Raw genomic sequence first — 26,401 nt, forward strand, 5'->3', positions numbered from 1 at the left:
AAGTGGATGTTCAGAGAGCAAAGACTCGAAACCAGAAAAGAAGGAAACTAAGTCAAAGTCAGGATAGCTATAAAGACCCCAGGGAGCCGGGCGGTGGTTGTGCACGCCTTTAATCCCAGCACTCGGGAGGCAGAGGCAGGCGGATCTCTGTGAGTTCGAGACCAGCCTGGTCTACAAGAGCTAGTTCCAGGACAGGCTCCAAAGCCGCAGAGAAACCCTGTCTCGAAAAACCAAAAAAAAAAAAAAAAAAAGACCCCAGGGACAGCACCTTCTCCAGGGAAGGCCAGCATTTCACCATTACACATCACTGCCATTAGGGGACAGGTTCACTTGGCAAGGGAGACACTGGGAGACAGCGGTGGGGACTCAGGATAGCCGAGCTCTGTCCAGGTGTCTCCAGAAGGGTAATCATGGTCCTTCAGACAGGAGACTTGCTCCGTAGAGACTCCGGGCTCCCCCTGAAGTCACCTCCTGGACTCAGGCAGGGAACTTAGAAGACATGGAGAAATGCTCAGAAAAAAACCAAAGTCTTCTTTGTAGGGAAGAACAGACAATAGGAGTGGGGACGACACAGGCAAAAGGAAAACCTTTGGCCTAAGATTTATTTTTTAAGAATAAATAATGCACTAAAGGAAGAACGAACCCTTCTAGAAACTTCAACAAGACAGAGATCCAGGTGTTCACACTGGGTCAGCTGGACTGTGGGTCTGAGCCCCAGACCCCTGTGGACAGTGGTCCTCCAGTGGGGGCTGTTATGTCCCCTAGGGCACATGTGACAATGTTTGAAGACATTTCTGGTTAGCAGAACTCAGGAAGGGTGCTCCTGACAGCTGGCAGGTAGAGACCAGAGATGGTGCAAAACACCCTGTAATACACAGGATAATCCCATGACAGGATTACAACCCCACACACACATGTCAGCCGTTCAGCAGCAGAGAAGTCCTGCTCTAGAGAGGGCCTGGGGTCACAGGCCAGTCCCTAAGCACAGATGAAGAGGCCAGGTGGCATCCACAGCACACTCTCCCTCTCCTTCCACCATGCTGCGTCTCTCACCAACCTGGAAGCTGCTAGGAGCATGTCTGCCACATAAGGGGAAAGAGCGGCCTGTCCCAGTTCCAAAACCCTGGCTTTGCAGGACAGTCTTGGCCTCAGCCACCTCCAGGCTAGGAAGGTTTAGGGAAGAACAATGAGGCAATGAGCAGCCCCAGCCTCATTAAGTCCTGAAAAACAGTTTTTTCCGGAGGAAGTTAAAACAGCCAGGAATCTGCTTATAAATTCCTTTCTCAGAAACAGCATTGGCAACCTGCAAAACAACCACAGGGGGAATCTATGAGTTCAGTGTCCTTGTCTGAGACCATAATTAAGGGGGAGGGCCTCTGAAGGGGCCATCAGAAGGCCTCTTGGGGTGGGTTATAGAACAAACAACAGGGCTACTGTAAAAGAATGGAAAACTCAAGTTTTCCAATACAAAAATTCACAATTCCAATCAGACTGAAAGGCTAGGGGTAAGAAAAATGGGAGAAGGGGACAGGACAGGATGGGGGGACCCAGAGACCACATGTGCTGCTCAGCTGCCCCTGCCCTGTAGGGCCCCACTCAGGACCAGAAGTGACTCCCATACTCCCAGAGTGTGTACCTGAGCAGAGCAGTGAAAACCCAGAGTCCTCATTGTTTGGAGCATTATTTTAACTGGGCAGAGATGTGTTACATCTTTGTGCTGCATTTGTTTAACTATGTAAAGATGTGTTCTATTTGTTTCACCTTGCCTGCCTAAGGCATTTGACTGATCTAATAAAAAGATGACCGGCAAAGCTAGGCAGGGGAGGGATAGGTGGGCCTGGCGGGCAGAGAAAATAAATAGGGGGAAGAGAAGAGAATGAGGGAGGAAGAGGAGGAACAGTCAGCCAGCCAGACACTAGAAACAGTGAAAGTAAGATACACGGATGGAAAGAAAAGTAAAAAGCTCCGAGGCAAAAGGTAGATAAAGAGAAACAGGTTAAAAGAGCTAGCCAGAAATGAGCCTAGGCCGGGTCGAGTATTCAGAACTAATAAGAAGTCTCCATGACATGATCTGGGAGCTGGTTGGTGACCCAAAAGAAAAAGTCTGGTACATTCGTGGGGAACGAGTGCCCTGAGTTGGCTGGCTGCTGTGGAGCAAGGCACTGCCAAACCCCTTCCCTGTGCATTCTCCTTGAGTGTGGGAGCCCGCAGTGACTCTGTTTCCATCTTGACTCAAGGTCAGAGAGTTCAAGCTTGTCAAGGCCAAATAATAGGGTGTCTGGTCAAAGGAGTGGTCACTACCTGTTTTGCTCCTCAGGACCAAATAACAGGATGTTTGAGCAAAGGCATGGTTACTAGATGTTTGGAGAATTAAAGAGATGATTACACTTTTTTGTTCCTTGAACCAAGGGAAGGAAGTCTTTTGCCCTCTCCTTTTTGCTTTGGGTATAAAAGGGCATGAGTAATAAATTCGAGGCTACTCCAACATTCACTGAGAGCCCTCCCGAGTCTATCTTCTGCTTTTTTTCTTTCTTAATTCTCATGCCCTGTTTCAGGTATTGTTCGACAAGTTTGTTGGTCCCAACAATTAGGCCTCCAGGAAGGGGACACTAGGACAGAATCACAGTGCTTGATGGTCAAGAGTCAATGACATTGGGCTCTAGATGGAGCTCAGTTGGAAGGTTACTTGTCTAGCATGCATGACATCCTGGGTTTCACCCATAACAACTGGGTGTGGTGGTGCACAGCTCTGATCCCAGCGCTCGGGAAGCAGAGGCAGGAGGATCACAAGTTCACAGCAAGTTCTAGGCCAGCCTGGGCTACATGTGACTCTATCTAAAGAGAGCATGTTGGGGACTGCCACAGGGTTAAGGGAGAGGCACGTGGTTGGGCTTCAGGGTACCATGCTCTTGCCACTGAGCCACCCCCACCCGGCACTTAGGACACTCTGTCACCTGGGAACCAGGTGTCAGCCTGGGCACCTGTCTCCAAGGAAGCAGGGGAAGACAGCACTTCGCCAACAGGACGGACGTCATCGCCATGCTCACGTTCCTCACTTGAGAGGCAAAGCCAGGGCCTGCTGCCCTGCTCTCCAGGTCTCTGCGCCCCTCAGGAAGAAGGACTCACCCTGAGGAGGAGGGACTGCAGGTCTTCAGAGCGAGCCCACTGCTCCAGAACGCCATCCAAGGTCTCAATGTACCAGGAGCCACTCTTCTTGTCTCTCCAGGAGACAAAACCTGCAGGAAAAGGCCGAACTCTGTCACCCAGCAGAGAGGCACATTCGATGGCAGGGTATGCAGGTCACAGCCAGATCCACACTGTGGCTCACGGACAGGTGGCAAGGGCGGCCCCATCCCCATGGCTCCCTGAGCAGCTGTGGCCCCCATCTTCTCCCATGGAAATCAAGGTTCTGGGAAGTTGGGGGTCTCAAGAAGGTCAAAGGATGCACCCGATCACCCCCTTACCACCACATGGCCAACACTGTGCTGAGGGAAGTGCCAGCCCCATCCCTTGTTTACTCTGCAGCAACCCCAAAAGGATCACTGTTCTGAAGCCTTGCCTGCTTCACCCTGAGAAGGGGCTCAGGAGAAGGGAAGTGACTTGCCAAGGACCCCGCAGGCTGTGCCCAGCAGAAACAAGACCTCAGGACATAGCTGCCTCTGGGGCTAGGGGTGGGGGCACCCCTGGGAAGATGGGATAGGATAAATGAACTAGCTCACCTGGGAAGGTGGAATAGGATACAAGGATGTCACTGGGAGTGGGCAAACTTGACACGGCATCCAGCTGGTCACAGGTCCTTGGGCCTTCCTGGTATGGGACAGCGTCTGGCTCAGAGTCACTGTCAGAGGCCTTGCCTTGAGAGGAAGTACAGGCCACCTCAAAGCCATGGTCTTTCTGCTCTGCAGTAAGCAAAAACAGATACCCAACGTCACTACACCACAGAAGCACTCTAGCATGAGGTGTTTCTCCTGAGAAGGGAAAGGCCTGGTCCTGAACTCTGCCAACACTGGAAGGAAACAGAAGCTGGACGTGGTGGAGCATACCTGCCTTGTTTCCAGACAGGGTCTCGCTATGCAGCCCTGGCTATCCAGGAACTCACTATGTAGACCAGGCTGGCCTTGGACTCAAAGATCCATCTGCCTCTGCCTCCCCAGTGCTGGGATAAGAGGCATAAGCCACCACGCCTGGCAGAGTATTTATGGTTAATTTTGTGTGGAGGTGAGTATGTGCACATGAGTGCAGTGCCCACAGCGGCCAGCAGAGGGTGTCAGATCACCTGGAGCTGCAGTTACAGGAAGCTGCCCAATGCGGTGGCTGGGAACTGAACTGGGTCCTCTGCAACAGTATAAGCTCTTAACTATGGATACATTTCTCCAGGCCCTGGCCTTGACTTCTGCTCGCCCTGTTCAGGCTTCCCAAATAGCTGAGATTACAGGTCTGTGTTAGCAGGCCCAACCGTTTGTCTTTTTTTAACTACCCTAATCATTTTATGATTTCCCAAAGAGGAAATCCAAACTGTACCAAACGGGGACGACAAGATGTCTCAGTAGGGACAAGCATTTGCTGCCAAGCCTGGACCACACGAGTCCAGTTCCTTCATGGATACAGGAAGCCCTGACGAGAACCAACTCCAAGTTTCCTTGGATCTCCACGAACACGCACAAGTGTGAACATACAAAGTTTTATGTGTGTATGCATGTATGTGTGCCAAATAGATTTAGATTTACACCATATTAAAACCTTTAACTGCAACTTTGCGGCAAACTTATACCCCAAATAAAGAAAACCAGTCACAGGTACACCTCCCAAACCCACAATTTCCTAAGGAAATAATTCAGGTGCAGCCCATAGCCCACTATGGAAACCCCTGTGTAGTGTGAGCTGAAGGGTGGCCATCACCCAAAGGGCCACTGTTGGGAAATTGACATGGGAAAGAGGAAAGATCAAGTCAGAGAGGGACACCAGTCACATCTCTGTTACACACTGTACCCATGAAGGGACTGATCCCCCATATATCATACGGCAGGAGGCAGAAGGTTCCCTCAGAACAGAAGCCTTCAGCTGCTGTGGTCAATGATGTCATACTGGGGAACTTTCTCAAGCCTGGTTCTGTGCTACCTCCTAACAAACGGGAGCTGACATGATGCCTCTTAAATTAGAATGCTAAATTTGAAAACAGCAACAGTAGAGTCACCAAAATCCCGGGCCTCATTTGCAGGTGTGTGGACAGGACGCCCAGCCAAGCCTATGTTTCAGTTCTTAGGTGACATGGCACCACCAGGTGGCAAGAGCATTAAACAGCAGGTCATACTTCCTGGTGGGGACACAGCTAGACAAAGGGAGGGTAGCTAGGAGCTTATGTAGCCCAGGCTAGCCTGAAACCATTTTTGGTCTCTCTATGTAGCTCTGGCTGCCCTGGAACTCACTATGTAGACTGCCTAGTCTGGAACTCAGAGATCTGCCTGCCTCTGCCTCCCAAGTGCTGGGATTTACCTTGTCAAGGAGCGGGGTGGGGGTGGGGGGGCAGTTAGGGAAGACTTCCTGGAGGCAATGACAATACATTGTAGCAGAGAGAAAAGAGTTGAGGGCTGAAGGCATGGCTCGGTTGGTGGTAGCACTGGCTGCTTTTGTAGAGAGGGCCCTGGTGTGGTCCATATGGCAGCTCACAACCATCTCTAAATGCAGCTCCAGGGGATCTATGCCCTCTTCTGGCCTCCACCGACTTCTGCACACTTGTGGTGCACAGACATACATACATGCAAAATACCCACATACATAAGACTTAAAAAATAAAAATAAAAAAGTCACTAGATGCCAGTGGTGCACACCTTTAATCTCAGCACTTGGGACGCAGAGGCAGGAGGAGCACTGTGAGTTCGAGGCTAACCTGGTCTACAGCATGAGTTCCAGAAAAGCCAGGGCTATACAAAGAAACCCTGTCTCAAAAGGAAAGAAAATAAATAAAAGTCTGAAGAGTAAGACCATTCACATATGTGGGACCAAAATCCTACTTGCTACTGAAAAGGGTGAGATTGGGAGAAGTAAAAACTGTGGTTGTCCCGGAAGCTGGCATCCCACTCAGCTCTGTTCCTAGATCCCTCTGTGTCTTTCAGGGGTACAAGTTGGAGCACCATCGCAGAACACACTGGATCTGGAAAAGTGTAAACAAGAGAGCATCGCCATGACCCAAGAGCCCAGCGCAGCTTCTCCCTCCATGTTCCATATTCTGACGAAAGAGCCCTGGCAGCAAGAGGGGGGTATGAGGTATGACCCCTCGGCCCTGAGGTAGGGTGGGGGGAGTGTGGGAAGGGAGGCCCTGGGACAGAATAGCCAGAGTCCCTAGTTGTCATTATCTAGCCTAACACACTAAAAGACCGGTATTCATTTGTTTTGTTTGCAAGTGTGAGTGTGCGTGCGTGCGTGCGTGCGTGCGTGTTTGAGTGCACATGTGAGCACATGCATGTGGGGACCAGAGGACAACATCAATGTCCTCCTCAATCACTTCCCACCTTGTTTTTAGACACAAGGTCTCTTGCTGGACCGGCTGCCCAGCAAGCCCAAGAGTCCTCCTGTTCCCACCTCCTGCACTGGAATTACAGGTGGGCACTGCTGTGTCTGGCTTTTCCGTGGGTTCTGGGGCTCAGACTCAAGAGCGCCCCATTTTCTTGGCAGGCTGATGTGGGATGTTCTTCTGTATATATGTTGCTTTCATTTATTTTATTTTATTTTTTAAATGCTGAGGATAAGATAGTCTTTTTTTATACTTATTTATTTATTATGTATACAATATTCTGTCTGCATGTATGCCTTCAGCCCAGAAGAGGGCGCCAGATTTCAGTACAGATGGTTGTGAGCCACCATGTTGTTGCTGGGAATTGAACTCAGGACCTTTGGAAGAGCAGGCAATGCTCTTAACCACTGAGCTAACTTTCCAGCCCCCATTATTTTATTTTTTATGTTGCTAATGAATAAAGCTGTTTTGGCCAATGGCTTAACAGAGTAAAGCTAGGTGGGAAATCTGAACAGAAATAAAGAGAGAAAGTAGGTGGAGTCAAAGAGATGCCATGTAGCTGCTGAAGGAGAAAGATGCTGAAAAACCTTACCGGTAGGCCACACCCTCATGGACACATATAGATTAACAGAAATGGGTTGATTTCAAGATGTAAAAGCTAGCTAGAAATATGCCTAAGCTATTGGCCAAGCAGTGTTGTAATTAATGTAGTTTCTGTGTGATTATTTGGGTCTGGGTGGCCGGGAACGAATGAGCAGTCTCTTCCTACAGCAAGCATTTTACAGATGGAGCTATCTCCCCGCCCCACTTTATCTGTTTTTACAGAAACTCTGGGGCTGAAGTCATCCAGGTCACATGAACCTGTGACATCACTGTGCCAAACTCTTCAGATGATGCTAGGCTTGCAGCATCTAGGTGGAAGTCCTACTATACACTACTGTGTGTGGAGAATCCCCTGCACAGTGAGCAGCTAGTGAGGAAAGCAGCAGGCAATGGCTCCTTATCTGTGCTCCCGGGAAGCTGAGTGTCACTTACCACCACCACAGGCCTGGATGAAGAACAACTTCGGCTTCCCTCCCAGGCTAGGGCACCCAGTCCCATTGAAGATGTTCACAATTTTCTCGATGGACACAGCACACCCATCTGTGCCATAGACAGCACCCGGGAACTGCAGGTGGCTGGCCTAAAGGACAAGGCACCCTGGTTACAAAAACAAGATTCTGGGTAGAAATCCAGGGACCTCTCCCAAGGTTTTGTGTGGCTAGGTCAATATTCAGAAGGTCCTAGGTGGGGACACCCACTGACAGAGACGGAGCAGGGCTACTGCAGGGCCTGTCAAGGATCATAAGGAGGAGCTTCCTACCTGGCACCCATGAGAGAGGATGACCACCACAAAGCAGTCCAGGGCGCGGTGGTCCCGTTGTGCCATCTCCACCAAAGCAGCGACCATTTTCTATAAGGGAAGACAGCAGGTAAGATGGGACCTGCAGGGCCCAGCCTGAGACCATGACACAGCACTCTGCTCCCAATATAGAAGTTGTGATGGACACAGTCAGCAGACGGGTACCATTTGTAGGAAAAGATGCTATGCTTGGTCACCAACCATTTAATCCCCACGACAAGTCTATGAGAACAATTACTCTTGCTTCTAAACAGGGAAACTGAGGCGTAAGAGGTTAAGGAGTAGGCACTGAGAAAGCCGGGCCGCACACTCTCTCTGATGCTACGCTGTCCATGCCACTCTTCCCACAGCCCTACGGACGGAGACGCTTGTCTGAGGAATGTCCCTCAGGGGACAGTGACTGTACCTTGGCAGTCAGGTCATTCTTCACCTCCACCATGAAATGCAGCCAGCGGAAGCGGTGCTGAAGCTTCTCGCAGTCCACGTTGGAGCCAGTGCGCGTGCTGAGCCCCGAGGAAGGGCGGAAGTTCACATTGTTGATGATGAGGCAGTAGCCACAGGGGTCTGCATCCAGGATGTATGCCTGCACAGTGAGTTTTCAATATCATGGACAGGGCTGTCTCAGTGCACTCCAAAGGAGAGGTCACAACCCCTGGATCTCACGTATATGGTTGAGTCTGGAGAGCCGGCAAAGGGCATCAGTGGGCTCTGTAACCCCCAGGGCCAGCTGGACAAGTACTAGGTGAGTCCCTGCATACCAGAGAGAACTGAATGCCATTTTACAATTCAGGGATGGAAAAATCATAACCCAGGTAGGTGGCTCCTATAGATAATCTCAGCCAGGTTTGGTGGCACACACCTTTAATGCTAGCATTTGAGAGGCAGAGGCAGGGAGATCTCTGTGTTCAAGGTCAGCCTGGTCTGCAAAGAGACTTTGTCTTAAAGGAACAAAACAAACTCAAAAACAAAAATAAAACCAATAAAACATGCAATCCCAACACCAGAGAGGTTGAGGAGGAAGACTGCCACAAGTTCCAAGTGAATTGGGGGCTTTATATTGAGTTCTAGAACCTCTTGGGCTAAATAATAAACCCTTGTCTCAAAAATACAAAAACAGGGGGCTGGAGAGACGGCTCAGCAGTGAAGAGCACTGGCTGCTCTTGTAGAGGACTGAGTTCAATTCCTGGTGCTACACGGTAGCTCAAGACTGTAACTCTGGTTCCAGGGGATGTGACACCCTCTTCTGGCTTCTGTGGGCACTGCACGTAGGTGATAGACATACATGTAGGTGGAACACACACACACACACACACACACACACACAATAATAATTCCTTAAAAATAGCAAAACAAAACAAAACCCAGACACATTCACCCCAAAGGGACTTTAAACACCATGCAACTTGGTGGCACTTGCCCAGGGCTCCATGAGGGGTATATGGTTGGTTCTGTCACAGCAGTCTCAGGCCACGGCCCGCCCTCTAATCTCCTAAAACAGCTTTTAACCCAGGTTCAGATCCTTGAATGCTGTGGGATAACCCTTCTGTATGTTATGAATATATGTTGTTCTCATTGGTTAATAATAAAAGCTGTTTGACCAATAGCCAGGCAGGATATGGTTAGGTGGAACAATCAAACTGAGGACTCAGATGAGGAGGGGCGGAGCAGGAAGTAACCCAAGCAGCCACCCAGGAATCAACATGCCAGTAGACTGGTAAAAGCTACGGCCATGTGGCAATACATAGATTAATACAAATGGGTTAATGTGGGCTGGGCAGTGGTAGCTAGTACTACTAAGACTTTATTTACATCTTTATTAGTATATGCTTAATTATCTTTCATGTAATAACTAGAAAACAATTTGTAAAAATATTCCAAATACATTTATATCATTTTTTTTTGCAACAGAAATATTTCTTTAAAATCTTCCCCAATTTCTTTAACTAATTCAAGTGATATCAGATAATCCTTCTTAACATGCTATGGTAAGCTATTAGTTGGAATTATAATGTATATATAATTGAATGATCAGTTATGTATATTTTTTAAATATTTATTTTATACAATTTTTTAACATTTATTTATTTACTATGCATACAGTGTTCTGCCTGCATGTATGCCTGCATGCTGAAATGGGCAAATTTAGATGTAAGAGCTAGTTAGTAAGAAACTTGAACTGCAGGCCAAACAGTTTTCAATTAATATAAGTTTATTTGGTCCTGTGCAATCAGGACAAGAAGCACCACCACCATTTATTCATGAACTTCCTCTTCCATGACCGTCCATGGGTCTGACCTCTCTATCTGAATATTCCTCTGCCTGCCTTTTCTCTCCCCAGCACAGGCTCTGCATGGTAAGTTGCCTTGTTCCCAACATGAAGAACTACAGCAGCACACGGGAGTGTGCAGATGGGAAGGACAGTCTCAGTAACTCGGCCTGGAGTGGACGCCCCAGAGGATGCAGCCCTTCTTTAGGTTTGAACTTTGATTTTACAGCAGGGCAGATGGGCGGGATGAGTGGGACGAGTGTTCCAGCTGGGGCCAGGAGCCACGGAGTGTGGTGACTGTAACCAGACTTCCCCAGCCAGGCAGGGTTCCTCAGCTCCTAGCTCAGCTACAGGGAAGGCATGGGGAAAAGAAATTCTAACCACATGAGGACTTACCATATCTGCACGACCCTTGATCTTCTCTGGAGCACCTGAAAAACAGGGAAGAAGAAATGTGGGTGTTGGGGTTCAGCTGGGAAAAGCCAAGGAACTGTGAAGACAGCTCTCAGAGCAGGACTTTGGAATAGAAGTCAAGGACACCGCCACCATGGAGACATGTCCCAATGACATTAAACACACACACTTTCACCCTTGAAAAGAGCCGGCCAAGAACGTTCACCAAGATCTTACTCAAAAGCCTCAAACTGTGATTCAGCCACTGGTGGGGGAGGGGGCATCCTAAAGAGAAGCCAACTAGTGAGACACAAAATGCCCTGGGTAACCCAGAGAGCAGGAGACTATGTTAAAAACAAGCAAGCCAGCCACTGAAATACAGACCACATAATTTCACTACTACATAAAAGGAGTAAAAATAACAAATAAATCTGTATGAGTTCCTTGCTCCAAGTTCATGCCTTGTATTCCTGCCCTGATTAGTCTGGAACTCCAGGACCAGAGAATCTGATGCCCTCTTCTGGACTCTAATGGCACTGCATTCATGTGCACATACCCATATATAAGTACACATAACTTTTAACTATAGAATAAAAATATGATCTTAAAGAAAGAATAACCTGCTGGGCAGTGGTGGAGCACACCTTTAATCCTAGCACTCGGGAGGCAGAAGCAGGCGGATCTCTGTGAGTACAAAGTTAGCCTGGTCTACAGAGCGAGTTCTAGGAAAGCTAGAGCCACACAGAGAAACCCTGTATCAAAAAACCAAAATATCGGCTCTTATGGGTCCTGGATACAGTTCTCAGTATCCATATAGTGGTTCACAACCACCTGAAACTCTAGTTCCAGGGGATATACTTCTGTGAGATTCTACACTCATGTAGTACACATAAAACTCTCAGGCACACGCACACACACACACACACACACACACACACACACAGAATAAATAACTTCAGGTAATTTAGAACAGGAACTACTGCCACCTAGCAATGAAGAACAAACTGTAGGTCTGCACACCACCACAAATGAAATGCAGATAAGATGGGCGAGAGATGTGGACTCAACAGAGCTCCTAAGATACAATTTCATTTTCACTTATATACAAGGACAAGCAAAAGGGACAGATGTCGATGAAACCAGAACAGCAATTTCCTCAGTTTCAGAAGTGGGTACTGACTGGAAACAAGGTCTCCTAGGATACCAAAACATCCTGTAATATGATGGTGTGGGTGGTGGCAAGCTGTGTGCACATGCATGCAGGAAGAAACCTTCCATCCTGGATGTATGCATTTCCCTGCGAACTGTGATTTTTGTCATCTCTGGTAAATTATTTCACTTTCCTGCACCACTGTTTCCTTATTTACAGGGCTGAATCTAAAGGTATCTGCCTTGCAGGGTTGCAGGGAGGTAGGAGTATACATCATGCAATATGTATATGTGTATGTATACGTATATATCCTCACAGCCTCCCTACACCTCCTGCCAGGCGTGGGTACTTTCAGTCATCCACCAGAACCAAAGACAAACCCTGAACAACAGCTCCTTCTGGAAACACTCGGAGAAACAAAGAGTATCCACAACAAACTCTTGCTCTAAAGATGGGCTGTCAAAACTGCATCTCCTATAGACTGATTGGTAATATTCCACTCATCTCTTATGAGCATTCATTAGGACAATACTAGAGCTCTCTGGGCCTGGGCTTAGGTTCCAGAGACATGGCTACATGCACCAAGAAAGTCAGGATCATTGGAAAATATGGGACCTGCTATAGTGCCTCCCTCTGGAAAATGGTGAAGAAAATTGAAATTAGACGGCATGTACACCAAGTACACTTCCTCGTTCTGTGGCAAGAACAAGATGAAGAGACGCGCCACTGGCATCTGGCACTGTGGTTCCTGCATGAAAACTGGCTGGTGGGCCTGGACCGACTTCACTTCTGCCATCAGAAGACCAAAGGAACTGAAAGGCCAGCAGAAGTGCTACTGTTTGGGACCTCCCTAGCCTCTAATAAATGGGTTAATTTACATAAAAAGATAAATACTAGAATTCTGAATCTCAATCCACCAATTTGTACTCAGAGTCACACCCCAACAACTGCATCGCACCTACCCACCAACCATTCTCTCAGTACTCACAGACATCATGGCTTCTGTCAGAACCAATGTCCACTGGCCTGGGAGTTTCTGGTCTGAGAACCTCTGGTCTGAGCCGAGCAGGACAGAGCTCTTCTGGCCCCAGCACCACGGGTGTGAGGTTTCCCTGGGCAGGCTGAGATGGGTCCAGCTTCATCACTCTCTGCTCCTTTGGTGTGAGTCCGATTGGTCCCAGGACCACAGGCACCAGGTGGTCTAGGGGTTTAACAGCCTCTGGATCCTGCTTGGCTGCTAGCCGGCTAGTTCGCAAGAATGAAGCCAGGGTGTCTTGGCCTGTGTCCTCTAAGCAGGAGATGAAGAGAGGAAGGGCCTGCCTCCCTCGGGTCTCAAGATCAGTAACCAGCTGCCTGGCCTGATCCCGCCGAGACCCAGAGCCTGCCCGCTGTTTGGATAGAAAAACCAGACAGACACTCATTATCCAGGGACATTCATTGGCTCTCACCCTGTCTCCCACTTCTAGTCTAGCGTTAAGGCTGGGGCAGATGGGCAGAAACTCACTCAGCAGTGCATGAAAGCATGTCACATGTCCCTCTGCAGCCTTTGCTAGTCTAGCCATTGCAGTGCTTCAAAGACACCTACTGTGTGTCCAGCACTGTACTGAGTTCTAATTAGTCCCACTAAAAGGAGGAAAACAGTGGCCAGCGGCTTGCACAAGGTACATGAATTTTTCTAAATTTGTTTTTAATTATTTATTTCATTGCATTGATGTTTTGCCTGCAAGCATGTCTGTGTGAGGGTGTCAGGTCTCCTGGAACTGGAGTTATAGACAGCTGTGAGCTGCTATGTGGGTGCTGGGAATTAAACCCAGGTCCTCTTGAAGAGCAGTCAGTGCTCTTAACTGCTAAGCCATCTCTCCAGCCTCAAAATCTTCTGAATTTGTTGCTAATATTTAAGTGAGGGAATTGAATATTGAATACAGAAATCAAGACTCCTAGCCTCTCCTTTTTGGAGGAAAGAGGTTTTGTTCAGAATGGGGGTGGGAAGCTTTCATTTTGGTTTGGGAGAGGGAAAAGTTCTCAAGTAGCCAAGACTGGCTTTCGACTTCCTTGAACTTCGGACTCTCCTGCTCTTGCTTTGGTTTTGCTTTAAATATTTGTGAGTGTGTGTGTGTGTGTGTGTGTGTGTACACGTATGTGCATGCGTGTGCCAATTTTGTGCCAGGTGCCTGAGGAGGCTGGAAGGTGTTGGATCCCCTGGAACTGTTACAGACAGTTGAGCTGACATGTAGGTGTTGAAAACTGAACCCACGTGCTCTGCACAAATGTTCTTAACCACTGAGGCAGTTATCCAGCCCTTGCTCTTGGTTTCTGAAGACTGGACCTCATGTACCCAGGCTGGCCTCAAACCCCATCTATAGCCAAGGTTGGCCTTGAACACCTGATCCTCCAGTCTCTATCTCCTGAGTGCTGGGATTTCAGGTGTATGCTACCACCTCTGGAACCAGCCTTTCCTTTCAGTCTGTCACAGCTGACACTAGGCTAGGATACTGCTCTGATCACACTTAGCTGGAGAAAGGAACAAGACAAATAGCTGCTGGGGCCTCCCTGGCAGTTCAGCGTACAGTCCCTCTTAATGTGCCTTGAAGGCTGGGTCTATCCCTTCAAACCACTTCCCTTGATCAGCAGTGTTCTTAACAGAAGTTGCTCCTAATACTAATTTTATTTATTTATTTTCAAGACAGGGTTTCTCTGTAGCTTTGGAGCCTGTCCTGGAACGAGCTCTTGTGAACCAGGCTGGCCTCGAACTCACAGAGATCCGCCTGCCTCTGCCTCCCGAGTGCTGGAATAAAAGGCATGAGCCACCACCACCTGGCAGGTTTTATTTCTTTTATTTTAGTTTTTATTGTACTTATTTATTTATTGAGACAGGGTTTCTCTGTGTAACTACCCTGGCTGTCCTGGTACTCGCTCTGTAAACCTGACTGGTCTCTATCTGCCTGCCTCTGCCTCCTGAGTACTGGGACTAAAGGCCTACACCATCACTGCCAGGCTGGTTTTACTATTAGTTGGTAGTTAATCACATGACTCTGGACCACTTCCTTCTATTTCTCCTTCACTGGACCAGACCATGTTCCTGGATGATAATACAGATGCTGGAGACAGCCTTCCCCAAGCAGTCCCCAAGAAAGAGCCTGCCACTCATAGCCTCTCAGAAAGAAATATTCCCTTTTCAGACCTGTGATGAAGGGGTCATCTGAGACAAAAGTGCTAAAGTATATTTTTTTTTTCTTAGTTTTTTGAGACAGGGTTTCTCTATGAAGCCCTGGCAGTTCTGGAACTCACTCTGTAGACTAGGCTAGCCACGAACTCAGAGATCCAAATGCCTTTGCAAGTGTATTTTTTTTTAAAGATCAAATGTTTTATTTTATTCCTCTATGCTACCTGCATCAAATCCCTTTTTCCCCAAAAATCCTTTACACAGCATGCACTTGATACATAAAGGACTTACCAAAACAGACAAGGCATGCTGCGCCCTGGTGCTGTGCCCTTCACCTCTGTTATCTCACTTGCTCTAGGATGACCACTATTACATTTCACAGTCCAGGAAACTGAGGCTCAAAGAGGGTAAATGACTGGTACAAGGAGCCAGTGCAAGGCTAAAGTGGGTGCCTAGGACGCTAATAGTAGAGTCGAAAAATACACGCCTTTCTCGAGAGAAACACGAATATTAACATAGTGTAGGTCACAGTCGCTTTAGCAAACACTCCGCAAGAGGTGCTTAGGGTTTTTCTATTTATTCTTCTGGACTCCATAAGAATCTGGAGGATAGGGGTGTTGAATTTTGGAAGGTTTTTAAAATGGAGTTACCACGCCATGGTTTCCCACGGTTGCGCAGGGTGCAAGGCGGAGAAAGGAGGGCGGGAGTTCGGGGACGGCGTCAGCGAATCTCTGAACAGCCTTCGAGCCCCCACCTGCGCCGCGGGAAAAACTGGGAACGCAAGGAGGCAGGGCGCACCTGGATATCCTCGATCATGTCCCGCGTGAAGAGCTCTCGACTCAGCAGAGCGTCCCAGAGCTCGGCGACCTGAAGCTCGCCAACCAGGCGCACCCGACATCGCCGCAGGAGCTGGCGGTCGGCTTCTTCCATGGCGGGCTGCTTGCGGGACCCCGGGTTCCGTCCGCTTCCGGCCCTCGGGTTCCGCCCCGGCACCCACGCCCCGCCCCCATGCCGCCGTAGCAAGGGATCCCGCCCTGAGGAGGCCCTGCGGGCCTGCAGTCAACTAGGCCTCGACACTCCGCCCTGCCCCAAAGCCGGTCCCTCGCGCACACTCGGCTCCGCCTCCCCAGCCACCTCACAGCACCCCGGCCACCCTCTCAAGCCCACCTCTCCAGGCTGCACCATTCACCCCCTCCCTCCTACGAGCTCTCGGCCCCGCCCCGCCCCTGGAGCCCCGCCCCGACACTTTGCCTCACACCCTAAGACCCGCCCCGCACGATATTGCTCCTCCCCTAAGACTCGCCCAACGTCGACTTTCCTTCTTGCCTCCCAGACGAACACCCGAGCCCTTCGTGCCCTTCGCCCCCGCCCCTTGGGCCCGCCCCCATTTCGCGCTCAGTTCCTCCCCTGGTTCCGCACTCAAGCCCCACCCCTCCATCTTTTTCTCCCTGTGGCGCTAGGGTCGTGTACCTAGTTTTGCCCTCAGCTCCGAGTCCTGCTCCTCGGCCCCGCCTCTATCAGCCATCAACGTAACATTGCTCCGCCCCCTTTGGCCACCCCTACGTGACTTTCCGTCCCGCCTCCCTCCCACCACCTCCCTCCGTGTTCCTGTCACGCCCCCAGGACTCCCCTAGGGTTCTAGGTTCTGCGGTTTTGATTCCTTGTTCCTTTCGTCAAAGCAGTTGTGGGATCTCCTCCCCTCCCCCCCCGCACGTAGCGATTGCTCTACCAAAATTCACAACGACCCTACGTCTACAGACACTCAAAAAAGGTCACCTACTTACTGGCAAGAGGAAAAGAAAGCCAAGTGTAGAGGTCTGGCCTTATTCAAGACCCTTGCTGCTGGTGGCTTTTCTGTAAAACCCCATCCTTGCGGCTAATAAAACCTCCTTGCCCACTACTCCGGGTGTCGCTTAAGACTATCGTGACTCACCCATCGAAGCCCACACAGACTTCCGTCTCCCTCTCCTCTCCTTCCCTCCCTACAGCCTCCTTCAGAGAAACAGTCAGGAATCTAGTCCTCTGTTCTTCCAGTTTCGTTCCGCTCATTTCACGTATCAAAAGTAATTTGAGCATTGTGCTTGCCACATTATACTCCTTATGTTATTTGTGTTGTTTATCCCTGCCACATTCCCGACAGAAAAACAACAGCAATAAAAAGCCTAGCATGAATGACTCCATATTGGTCTGTTGTGGGCTAGTGTAGGAGCTCAACCCGAAATAACCAACTACTTATAGGTCACTTGAGCAGCAAAACCTTGGGCACGGGATGCAAGTAGAACTTTCACTTATGGACGGGGGTGTGGGGGTGGAGTAGTAGGTTTTAGCTTTACTTTTTTTCACTTATTTTGCAAATATTCAAATATTCATTGGTAGCTTGTGCATGCCAACGTCTGTTCAAACAGTTTTATAGCGCTGAACAAGACAGGTAAGAGATCCTTCCTATGGAAGCTGACATTCCTGGAAGAGCCAAGTGACAGATGATATGGAATAAATAAACAGGATATAGCTGGCATGGTAGTGCACACCTTTAATCCCAGCACTCAGGAAGCACAAGCTTCTCTGTAAGCTGGAGGCCTACCTGGTCCACTTGGCGAGTTCCAGATCAATCAAAGAAACACAGTAAGACCCTGTCTCAAAAACAAACAACAAAACTAGTACGCGAGATTAACTGATAAAAGCAAACGATTACATAAGATCTCAACACGAGGCATGGAATAGAAAATACATCCCCAAGAGACCTCGGTGGCTGGCCCAAAAAATTGTCAACCTTATTCACCAGACCCCCTTCCCAGGGCTTGCTTAAGTCCCATTCTAGAACATTATTGGGTTAATAAACAGAATTTGAAGTCTTCAATTGTAGACTTTGGGCAAGTCTTTGGCCCGCACTGAGTCTCAGTGCATGGAGAGATGGACTAGAAAGCATCCCTAAGGTCGGTTCAAACTCTGACGCTCTAGGATTCTATGAATAGGGTTAAAGTGAACTGGGACCAGCGACTGCGTCCCCGTCCTAGCAACGGTTGCTAGACGTAGGCCACCTTCTGGCCACCAGTGGAAACCCTTCCCGGTTCCCGGAGGTCTTCCTGGCATCCCGTGATGCAAAGCGACTCCGCCTCGCTAGAAGGCACGTTCTGGCCTCGCTGGTCAAGATCGAGCCTTCGGACCCAGCCGAAGAGCGCGCTCCGTTCCTATAGCAACCACACCACATCCACGTGCCTACGGTGAAGGGCAGGGGCCAAAAAGCTTGCCTAGTGCGCGGCCTAAACCTGGTCTTATGAGCGCATTCGGAGTGCGATGTCTTTAACTGTCACGTGACCGCCCGAGCCTGGGCCCCGCCTCTTTCTCCTCCCCAGGTGCTCCGGTGTGGACTGGAAGCGCCGGCCCCGGCGGATTCACTGGAGCACGGACGCTGCGGCCGGTTGGGCCGGTGCCCTTTCCCGGTAACTCCTTCCCGGCGTGACGCGCGGACGCGGCGGGGCCCGACAGGGCTCAGTGATCTCCCCTCAGCTCCTCCGCGTCCTCAGCCCGCGCTGGGCCCTGGGGGACCGGGGAGCCGACAGGAACCGGGGCGGCGGGGGAGGGGGCCGCCTCCCGGAAGGTCGAGACCCGAGCGGGCACCCGAGGCGAGTTTGGTCCTGCGAGGACCTCCAGGGAGCCGCCGCCTCCTGTCTTTAGGGGACACCGACGGCTACCTGTTGGCCAGTGCGTCCGCTGCACTGAGGCCGGCCCCCCTGGAGCTGGAGAGAATGTCAGCCAAAGAACTTCCCCACCGCACCCACGCCTTACCCACTTTACTCTTCCCGACCCCCACCAGTGAAGATCCTTCTAGGTGCTAGTGTTCAATCCTACCCTATCAGCAAGAACACAGGTTTAGGTCCTAGAGTGGTGATGGACAGACCCTCCCCCCAAGTCTAATCCCAAAGCCAGGTGAGCTCAGAACAGGTTGCTTTAAGGGAAAAACTGGCCTGCTTGTCGATTTTACTTAGCATGTAAAATCTAATTAATTAGCGGCCCGCTGTCTGTGAAGACCCCCAACTTGTCAAAATCCACCCTTCTGAGTAACATGCCAGACTGAACCTTAACACTGTGAGGTCAAGATCAATGTGATCCATGAAAACAGTGTATGGTATAAAAGATTATAGCCTGTATGTGTTCCCAGTACCACACCATCTCATTAACCAAAGTTATTCAAAAACCCACGTAGAACTCAACCCCTCAGCTGGGTTGGAGTTTAAACATTTCAAAGTCATACCTATTCAGGTCTTTCCTGTTCGTTGTCTTTAAGCAGAAAACTAATTTTTTTCTTAACCATTTTTTCATATCTGAAGTTTCCATGGTCAATTGCTAACCAGATAAAAGAACAACTTCTCATTTTCCTGTTTAAATGAACATGGTGAAAAAATAATAGCAGTCTTACTGAACATTACTGGACTCAGTTATTTTTAAGATGTTTTACATTCATTTTATTTAGTGCCCAGAAATGCCACAATGATCCCAGACTGTAATTTAGTACATGATAAATTGCATGATGAATTTAATTTATGAGTTTATTTAATACTTACTCAGTGAGCTACTCTGAAGCCATTAATTTTAACTTTATTGTCAGGATAGATGAAATTGTGCGTTTTAGCTCATTCATTTTTTTTTTTTTTTCAAGAGAGGGTTTCTCAATACATCCCTGGCTATCCTGGAACTCTCTCTGTAGACCAGACGCCTTCAGCTCAGATATCTCCCTGCCTCTGCCTCCTGGGTGCTAGGATTAAAGGTGTGTGCCACCACTGCTCAGCTTGCTTGTGGGTTTTTTGTTTTTAAGATCTGGTCAGCTAGATTGACACAGTCTCATTCTTTAAAAGTCTTTTTAAATTCTTATTATCTTTGTCTCCTCACCTAAAAAAAGCAAGCCCGTCCAGGTTTCTGTCTCTGGAACTTACAGCTGCCTCTTAATCATTTCAGCTCTGGGAAGAAAGAGAGATGGAGGTTTCCTGGCGGTTCTGGATAGTTCTCTTTCTGACCCTGCAGGGTCTGTCCGCATTGGATTTTGACCCATACCGAGTCCTGGGGGTCAGCCGCACCGCCAGTCAGGCTGACATTAAAAAGGCGTATAAGAAGCTCGCCCGGGAATGGTATGTGAAACCAAGAACAGAAGTTTAACATATGCTAAGCAGTCAGCAGGTGTTTTGTCTGTGTCTGTGTTCAGTAGACATAGTATTGGCGTTCAGCTAGCACCCCATGTTCCGTCAGTGCTAGTAATCTCAAAGCTTGTGCTTACTTTGACACACACCCTTCAAGAATACTATGGCTTAGAGCATTGTCTTAGGTACTGTTAGGATATTATGTAATGTTAAAATAATATGTAACTTTGAAACCAGGGATGGTGGTGCACTTCGTTAATCCCAGCACTTAGAGGCAGAGACAGGCAGATCTTTGTGAGTTCAAGGCCAGCCTGGTCTACAGAGTGAGTTCCAGGACAGCCAGGGCTACACAACCCTGTCTCGAAAAGAAACAAGAAAAAAGAAGTAACTTTGATTAAAAAAAAAAAATCAACTGGACATGGTACCTTACACTTAAGATCCCAGCACTTGGGAGGCAGAGGCAGGAGGCTCACCCACTCTGAGCTGAGGACAGCCTGGGCTTGCTGGCAAGTTCAGGTCCACTAGAGTAAATAAATCAGGACAGGAAAGGAACCAGCAGCAATGTGGTCACTTCTTGTTGTGTGATATTTATAGTAATTCTGTTGGTTTGGTTTGGTTTTTCTGAGACATTGTTTCTCTGTTTTTTAAAAATATTATTTTGAATTCTGTGTATATATCAGAAGAGGCTGCCAAGTACCTGGAGCTGGAGTTACAGGCAGTTGTGAGTTGCTGATGTGGGTGTGGGAACTGAACCCAGGTCCTCTGCCTCTGTGAGAGCAGCGAGTGCTCTTAACCACTGAACCATCCCTCCAGCCCCTATAAAGCAGTTCTTAATGGGTATAAATGCTACAGGGAACATTATACAGTTCTGTTCTCTAAGTCTCTAAGCTATAAAAAAGTTTAGAATAAGTACTTTGGCCTCCAATTTTAAGAGGAGATTCGAGAACCAAGTGTATTACTTTAAAAAAAAAAATAAAATCTTAAAGAGAGCTATCAGATTTTTTTTTTTTTTTTTGCGAAGGGGGGGAGACGGATCTTTCTATATAGCCTATCTGGCCTCGAACTTGCTAAGTAGACCAGGCTGGCCCTGAACTCACAGGGATCCCCTGCCTCTCGAGTGTTATGTGTACTCATGAGAACTATCAGTTTTATCTGTTGTTTTCAGGATTATCATTAGCAGAGGAGCAGTAAGTGTTAAACTTTCGGGGGCAAACCTCTCTGAGGACAGCTTCAGCCCAGCCCAAGAGGCACAAATGCTTAGCAGCTGCAGAGAGAATGACAGGCCCGCTCTTACTGAGCACCTACTGCATGGTCACCTCCGGGTTCTGTCTCATGGCCCCCACTTGGTTAGCCCGTGAAAGAGGTGTTTGAACCCGATAGACAAATGGAGAGGTCAAAGCTCAGAGTTGGTAAGCCTGTATTGCCTTTGGCTTTGCGATCACTTGCCCATCTGTGCATGAGTTAGGTTGAGCAGGTTAGAGCTTTGGCAGGAAGGAGTGTCCAGTTGGGCAGCCACAAAGCTGCCCAAAGCAGATGAGTCTGTAATCAGGCCTGGCTCTGGCTGGCACCATTTTCCCTCACTAAACAGATTTAGCTTGATTTTAAACTAGTTGTGGTAAAGGTCAAAGGTCGTTTATAATGTTCTGAACATGTGTTTGGGGCTATACTCATATCATGAGGACTCTAGAATTGGGTGCTGGAAGCACAGCACATTGTCAAATAATGCATGGCCTCTTTCCAGCAATTCTCTGCCAAATTGGCTTTTAGTAATATTTCCGGGCCATGTCTTGTTGTATTTAAAGCAAAATTGACAACCCGCGGTTATTTCAGAAATAGCAGCCTCTGGATGGGATGTCTAGCCTTGGCTGGACAGAGTGCTGGCCTAAGGATGTGGGACCTCCTGCAAGAAGGCCTTGTGCTGTAAAAGGTGTTGTGCTATTGGCTAATGAACTGTGTCCCTTCCTTCCTGCTGGAGTCTCCTGGAACAATCCATGGCCATACAAATGAACAGTGCTGGCTGTATGCATTGAAATCGTATTTCACCTGTGTGTTTGTTCCATCCTCCTGCTCTCCGCCGCTTGGGCCCTGGCAGTGTTCTCTCACTCTAGATGGTTTCACAGAAACACTGAAAGTGGCGTCATGGCCCCACTTCACTCCAGAATGACCCGAGGCAGGGGGAAATGGTTTCATAGCAACACGGAAAGTGGCCTTACTGCCCCATTTGACTTCCAGAAGGATCCTAGGCAGGGGAAGTGATTAGCAGTCGACCATATTTTCCCAGGTGCTTTACTAAGTATTTCTTAGACCTCACAAAAATTGTTACTTGCTTGGTGAAATCATGTAAAGTAACTTTTTTCTGTCAGGGAAACCATATTCTCACCCAAGAATTGTATTATCATGAGTACTTTTATTTGCCATCCGTGTTAGCAGAGTACCAAGGCCCCCTAGGAGAAGCAGATTGGTGGAACACGGTTCGCTCAGCCAAGGTGCATCAATCTGCCTCTTTCTTAGCCGAAATTACTTCTTCCCATTGTCATTTTATTCCTTTAGAGGTCACGCTGACAGTTGCTTGAGCCCATGTGCAGTACTGTCTTCACTATGAAACGGAAAGTTTGCCTGGCGTGAGGCAGCATGAGTCTGTCTCACTCCCTGAACTCAACAGTGGACAGTGCTCCCCTCAGACTGAACTTTCCTGTTCCAAGTACTTGCAACTTTGAGAGGTCCCCCACCTTCAGGAAAGCACTCTATCAGTGCAGACTGCCTTCTGAGGGTCTCAGTTAACCTCCTGTCCAGCTGCCTCCAACACTGCCTCGGCCTCATGCAAAGCCCTCCCCTTCCTGCCCTGGACAGCTCCTCGTGTCAAGTCATCACCTGCAGGCTCGCACAGCTCTGTCCACTCATCCTCGAACCAGAGTCTGAGCATTAAAAGCCTTTTATTCTGGTCAACCAGAAACATGCTTTGGAGCCTTCATCCCATCCCCTTAAATCCTGCTGTTTCCGGTGTGCCTACCTGGCATTGACTTTTTAACCTCAGTGATATTTATGCAAGGACTCAGTGGGTAAGGACAGAGTGATATCCAAATTCTAGTCACTTGAGCTGGCATTGGTAGCACACACCTATAATCCCAGCACTTGGGAGGCAGAGGCAGGCAGATCTCTGTGAGTTTGAGGCCAGCCTGGTCTACGAGAGCTAGTTCCAGGACAACCAGGGCTGTTATACAGAAAAACCCTGTCTTAAAAAAAAAAAAGCAAATTCAAGTCACTTGAAGTTACTTGTTTTTAGAGTAGAATACGGGATATAAACCTGGCAGTGGTGGTTCATGCCTTTGAATCCCAGCTCTCAGGAGGCAGACACAGGTGGATCTCTGTGAGTTTGAGGCTAGCATGATCTACAGAGTGAGTTCCAGGACAGCCAGGACTGTTACACAGAGAAACCCTTGTTTCGAAATAAGAAAAAGAAAGAAAGGAAGGAAAGGAAAGGAAAAAGGAGAGGAAAGAAAAAGGAGAGGAAAAAGGAAAGGAAAGGGAAGAAAAGGAAAAAGAAGAATATGGGGTATAAAGCACTCAAACATTCCTGCTCGAATAAGCTGATTGAATTGTAGATGATTTATTCAGTACATTTGATGTGTTCTCAGTCTTTTCCACTTCCCTGTGAGTTGTTTTCTTCTCAAAATGTTTGCTAGAAAAAATTTCTTAAGACTAGTGGATGTGATTATATAAAGAGCTCTTGCCCTTAATTCCAGTACTTGGCGGGGGTGGGGGACAGAAGCAGGTGATCTCAGTGAGTTTGGGGTCAGCTTGGTCCACCAAGAGAGTTCCAGGACTACTAGGGCTACATAGAGGGACCCTGTCTCAAAACAACAGCAAAGAATAAATGGGGCTGGGTATGGTCAAACAGGCCTGTGATCCCTGCTCTCACAATGCTGAGGGATGAGGATAAGGGTGCAGATGTGTCACCTCTCCTCAGGAACATGCTGCGGTGCTCTCTGGCGCTTTGAAAGTGTGCCCAGCTGGAGCATCTTGAGAGGAAATTGCCTGAGTTAAAGTTGCATTTTTTAGGCTCATGTGAAGCAACTGATTGTTTCTACCATTAGGAAGCAGTGCTAAGCAAACCACCTTCCACTCGCTTGTGATGTGAGCTGTGTATGTAAGGTGATAAAATGATCGTGTGTGAACAATTCTCACTGTCTGTCATCTGCGTTTCAGGCATCCTGACAAAAATAAAGACCCTGGTGCCGAGGACAAGTTCATTCAGATCAGCAAGGCCTATGAGGTACCGTGTCAGACACTCCATTGCCTCCATTAGTGCCTAAAAATGGGGTGGAGGGACTGGGGGGATGGCTCAGCATCTTAACCATGTAAGCAGGAGGTCCAAAGTTTGCATCTGCAGAACCCATACAAAGGCCTGATGACTTAGCAGGCCATCTGCAGTTTCAGTGCTCAGAGGCTGAGAAAGGTTCCTCAGGGCAGCTGGCCAGCTAGGCTCGCCTGTGCTGAGAGCTCTGGGTTCAGTTGAGAGACTGAGTGAGTAAGGCAGAAAGGGGCATCAGCTTTGGCCTTCCTCAGCCCATGTGTGCACACACATGCAAACAGAGATGCAAACACATACACAGAGCGAAACAAAAGGAACACAGGTTGGGCACGTTCCCCACACCTGATCCGGTATCTTCATGATAGAGAAAGTGGCTTTGTCCCCCGCCCACCACCACCATGTTGAAGCAGGTGCCTGAACATTTCAGCCCCTGGAAAACCTGACCCACTTTGAAAGCTTTAATTAGAATTGTGCAATTACTCAGGATAGATGTCTGCTATGATTCCAGAGACTCACACCAGTTTGCCTGGTTATACAAGGTTACAAATAATTTTAAAATACATGATTTTTGGTAAGTCTCCAACATGTCACCTTAAATAACATCACCTAGAATACATGTAAACAGTGAGTCTCAGGCCACCTGATTTGTTGGGTAATGTGCTCCAGCAAATAGTGCTTAGGCTGTATAGTGACTCATCACCCTAAAACATTAGCAAATTGGAGTCTTCAAAGTTAGGTTTCAGTAAAACAAAGTCAGTGGTAAAATGGCTCGGTGGGTAAGGACACCTGCTACCAAACCCAAAGACCTGTGTTCAATCCCCGGGACCCCAGTGCTGGAAAGAAAGAACTGACTTCTGCAAGTTACCCTCTGACCTCCACACCTGTGTCCTGGCAGGCATTAGATAAGCGTAAAGGCAAAAAGCTGAAGTCGGTTCATGCATGAGGCCCTGGACTCTGCTCTTTGGTTACCTTTTAGTAGTCAAGCATACCATACCTTGGTCCAGATGACTTTAACTGCAAGGATACAGCCAGGGTAATATTCTGTGATGGATCCTGGTGACGTCATTGTCAGGTCTTATTTGTTATTTCTTTACTAGTACTTACTGAGAAGGTTGGTGGCCTTAATATCAGCATGAGTGTGGAGAGCTCAGCAAATGAAATTTGAGGCTCTAATGTTTCTGTTCGGGGTTTTATGTGTGTGTGGTTTGTATTTTGTGAGCTCACATGTGCCACAGCATTCATGTAGTGTCCAGAGGAAAGCTTGCATGAATTGGCTCTCCAGCCATGTGGATTCTAGGGATGGTAAGGCCATAATCTCCTCTCTCCTTCCCTCCCGTGCCTCCTTGCTGGAGGTTGAACCCAGCATCCCTGTCATACATTTATTAGAAATGTATTTCTGGCCAGGCGGTGATGGCACACACCTTTATTTCCAGCACTTGTGAGTTCAAGGCCAGCCTGGTATTCAGAGTGAGTTCCAGGACAGCCAGGGCTGCTACACAGAGAAACCCTGTCTTGGAAAAAAAATAGAAATGTACTTCTGTCTTTCAGGCTGCTTATAGAGAAGTCACGTGGGGCTGGGGTGTGGCTCAGCGGTAAAGGGTTTTCCAAGTGTGCCCAAGGCCTGACTTCAGTCAGGCCTCAGTCCTGAAAGAAGAGAAGAGAAGGAAAGTACTTTGATAAACCACTTCCTCCTTTAGACTCCTTGTCGTCTTCTTGCTTATAGATTCTCTCCAATGAGGAGAAGAGGACAAACTACGACCACTATGGTGACGCTGGTGAGAACCAGGGCTACCAAAAGCAGCAGCGCGAGTTTCGCTTCCGCCACTTCCATGAGAACTTTTATTTCGATGAGTCGTTTTTCCACTTCCCTTTCAATTCGGAGCGGAGGGACTCCATCGATGAGAAGTACTTGTTGCACTTTTCACACTACGTGAATGAAGTGGTTCCCAATAGCTTCAAGAAACCCTACCTCATTAAGGTTACCTCGGATTGGTGCTTTAGCTGTATCCATATCGAGCCTGTCTGGAAAGAAGTGGTCCAGGAATTGGAAGGACTAGGTAAGGCGTTTCCTC

The 26,401-nt window shown here is 48.4% G+C and overlaps 2 protein-coding genes across 2 annotated transcripts in view; one reads left to right on the plus strand and one right to left on the minus strand.

Moving 5' to 3' along the window:
- Nucleotides 1–584: 584 nt before the first annotated feature.
- Nucleotides 585–15,970, minus strand: Casp9 (caspase 9). The gene is made up of 9 exons (XM_038334945.2): nucleotides 15,684–15,970; nucleotides 12,711–13,110; nucleotides 10,576–10,610; nucleotides 8,320–8,496; nucleotides 7,875–7,964; nucleotides 7,547–7,694; nucleotides 3,720–3,899; nucleotides 3,127–3,236; nucleotides 585–1,303 (listed from the first exon to the last, which is right to left on the minus strand). The coding sequence occupies exons 1-9, from the start codon at nucleotides 15,813–15,815 to the stop codon at nucleotides 1,214–1,216; spliced, it is 1,362 nt and encodes a 453-aa protein (XP_038190873.1). The 5' UTR covers nucleotides 15,816–15,970; the 3' UTR covers nucleotides 585–1,213.
- A 1,082-nt stretch (nucleotides 15,971–17,052) lies between these two features.
- Dnajc16 (DnaJ heat shock protein family (Hsp40) member C16) overlaps nucleotides 17,053–26,401 on the plus strand; it is a 28,060-nt gene continuing 18,711 nt past the window's right edge. The window contains exons 1-4 of the mRNA XM_042055282.1: nucleotides 17,053–17,070; nucleotides 19,839–20,008; nucleotides 24,224–24,290; nucleotides 26,053–26,386. Coding sequence (XP_041911216.1) covers nucleotides 17,053–17,070; nucleotides 19,839–20,008; nucleotides 24,224–24,290; nucleotides 26,053–26,386 — 589 coding nt within the window. The remainder of the gene's footprint in view (nucleotides 17,071–19,838; nucleotides 20,009–24,223; nucleotides 24,291–26,052; nucleotides 26,387–26,401) is intronic.

Source organism: Arvicola amphibius, chromosome 6, assembly GCF_903992535.2.
Source record: "Arvicola amphibius chromosome 6, mArvAmp1.2, whole genome shotgun sequence".
In the NCBI taxonomy this organism is placed as follows: Eukaryota; Metazoa; Chordata; class Mammalia; order Rodentia; family Cricetidae; genus Arvicola; species Arvicola amphibius.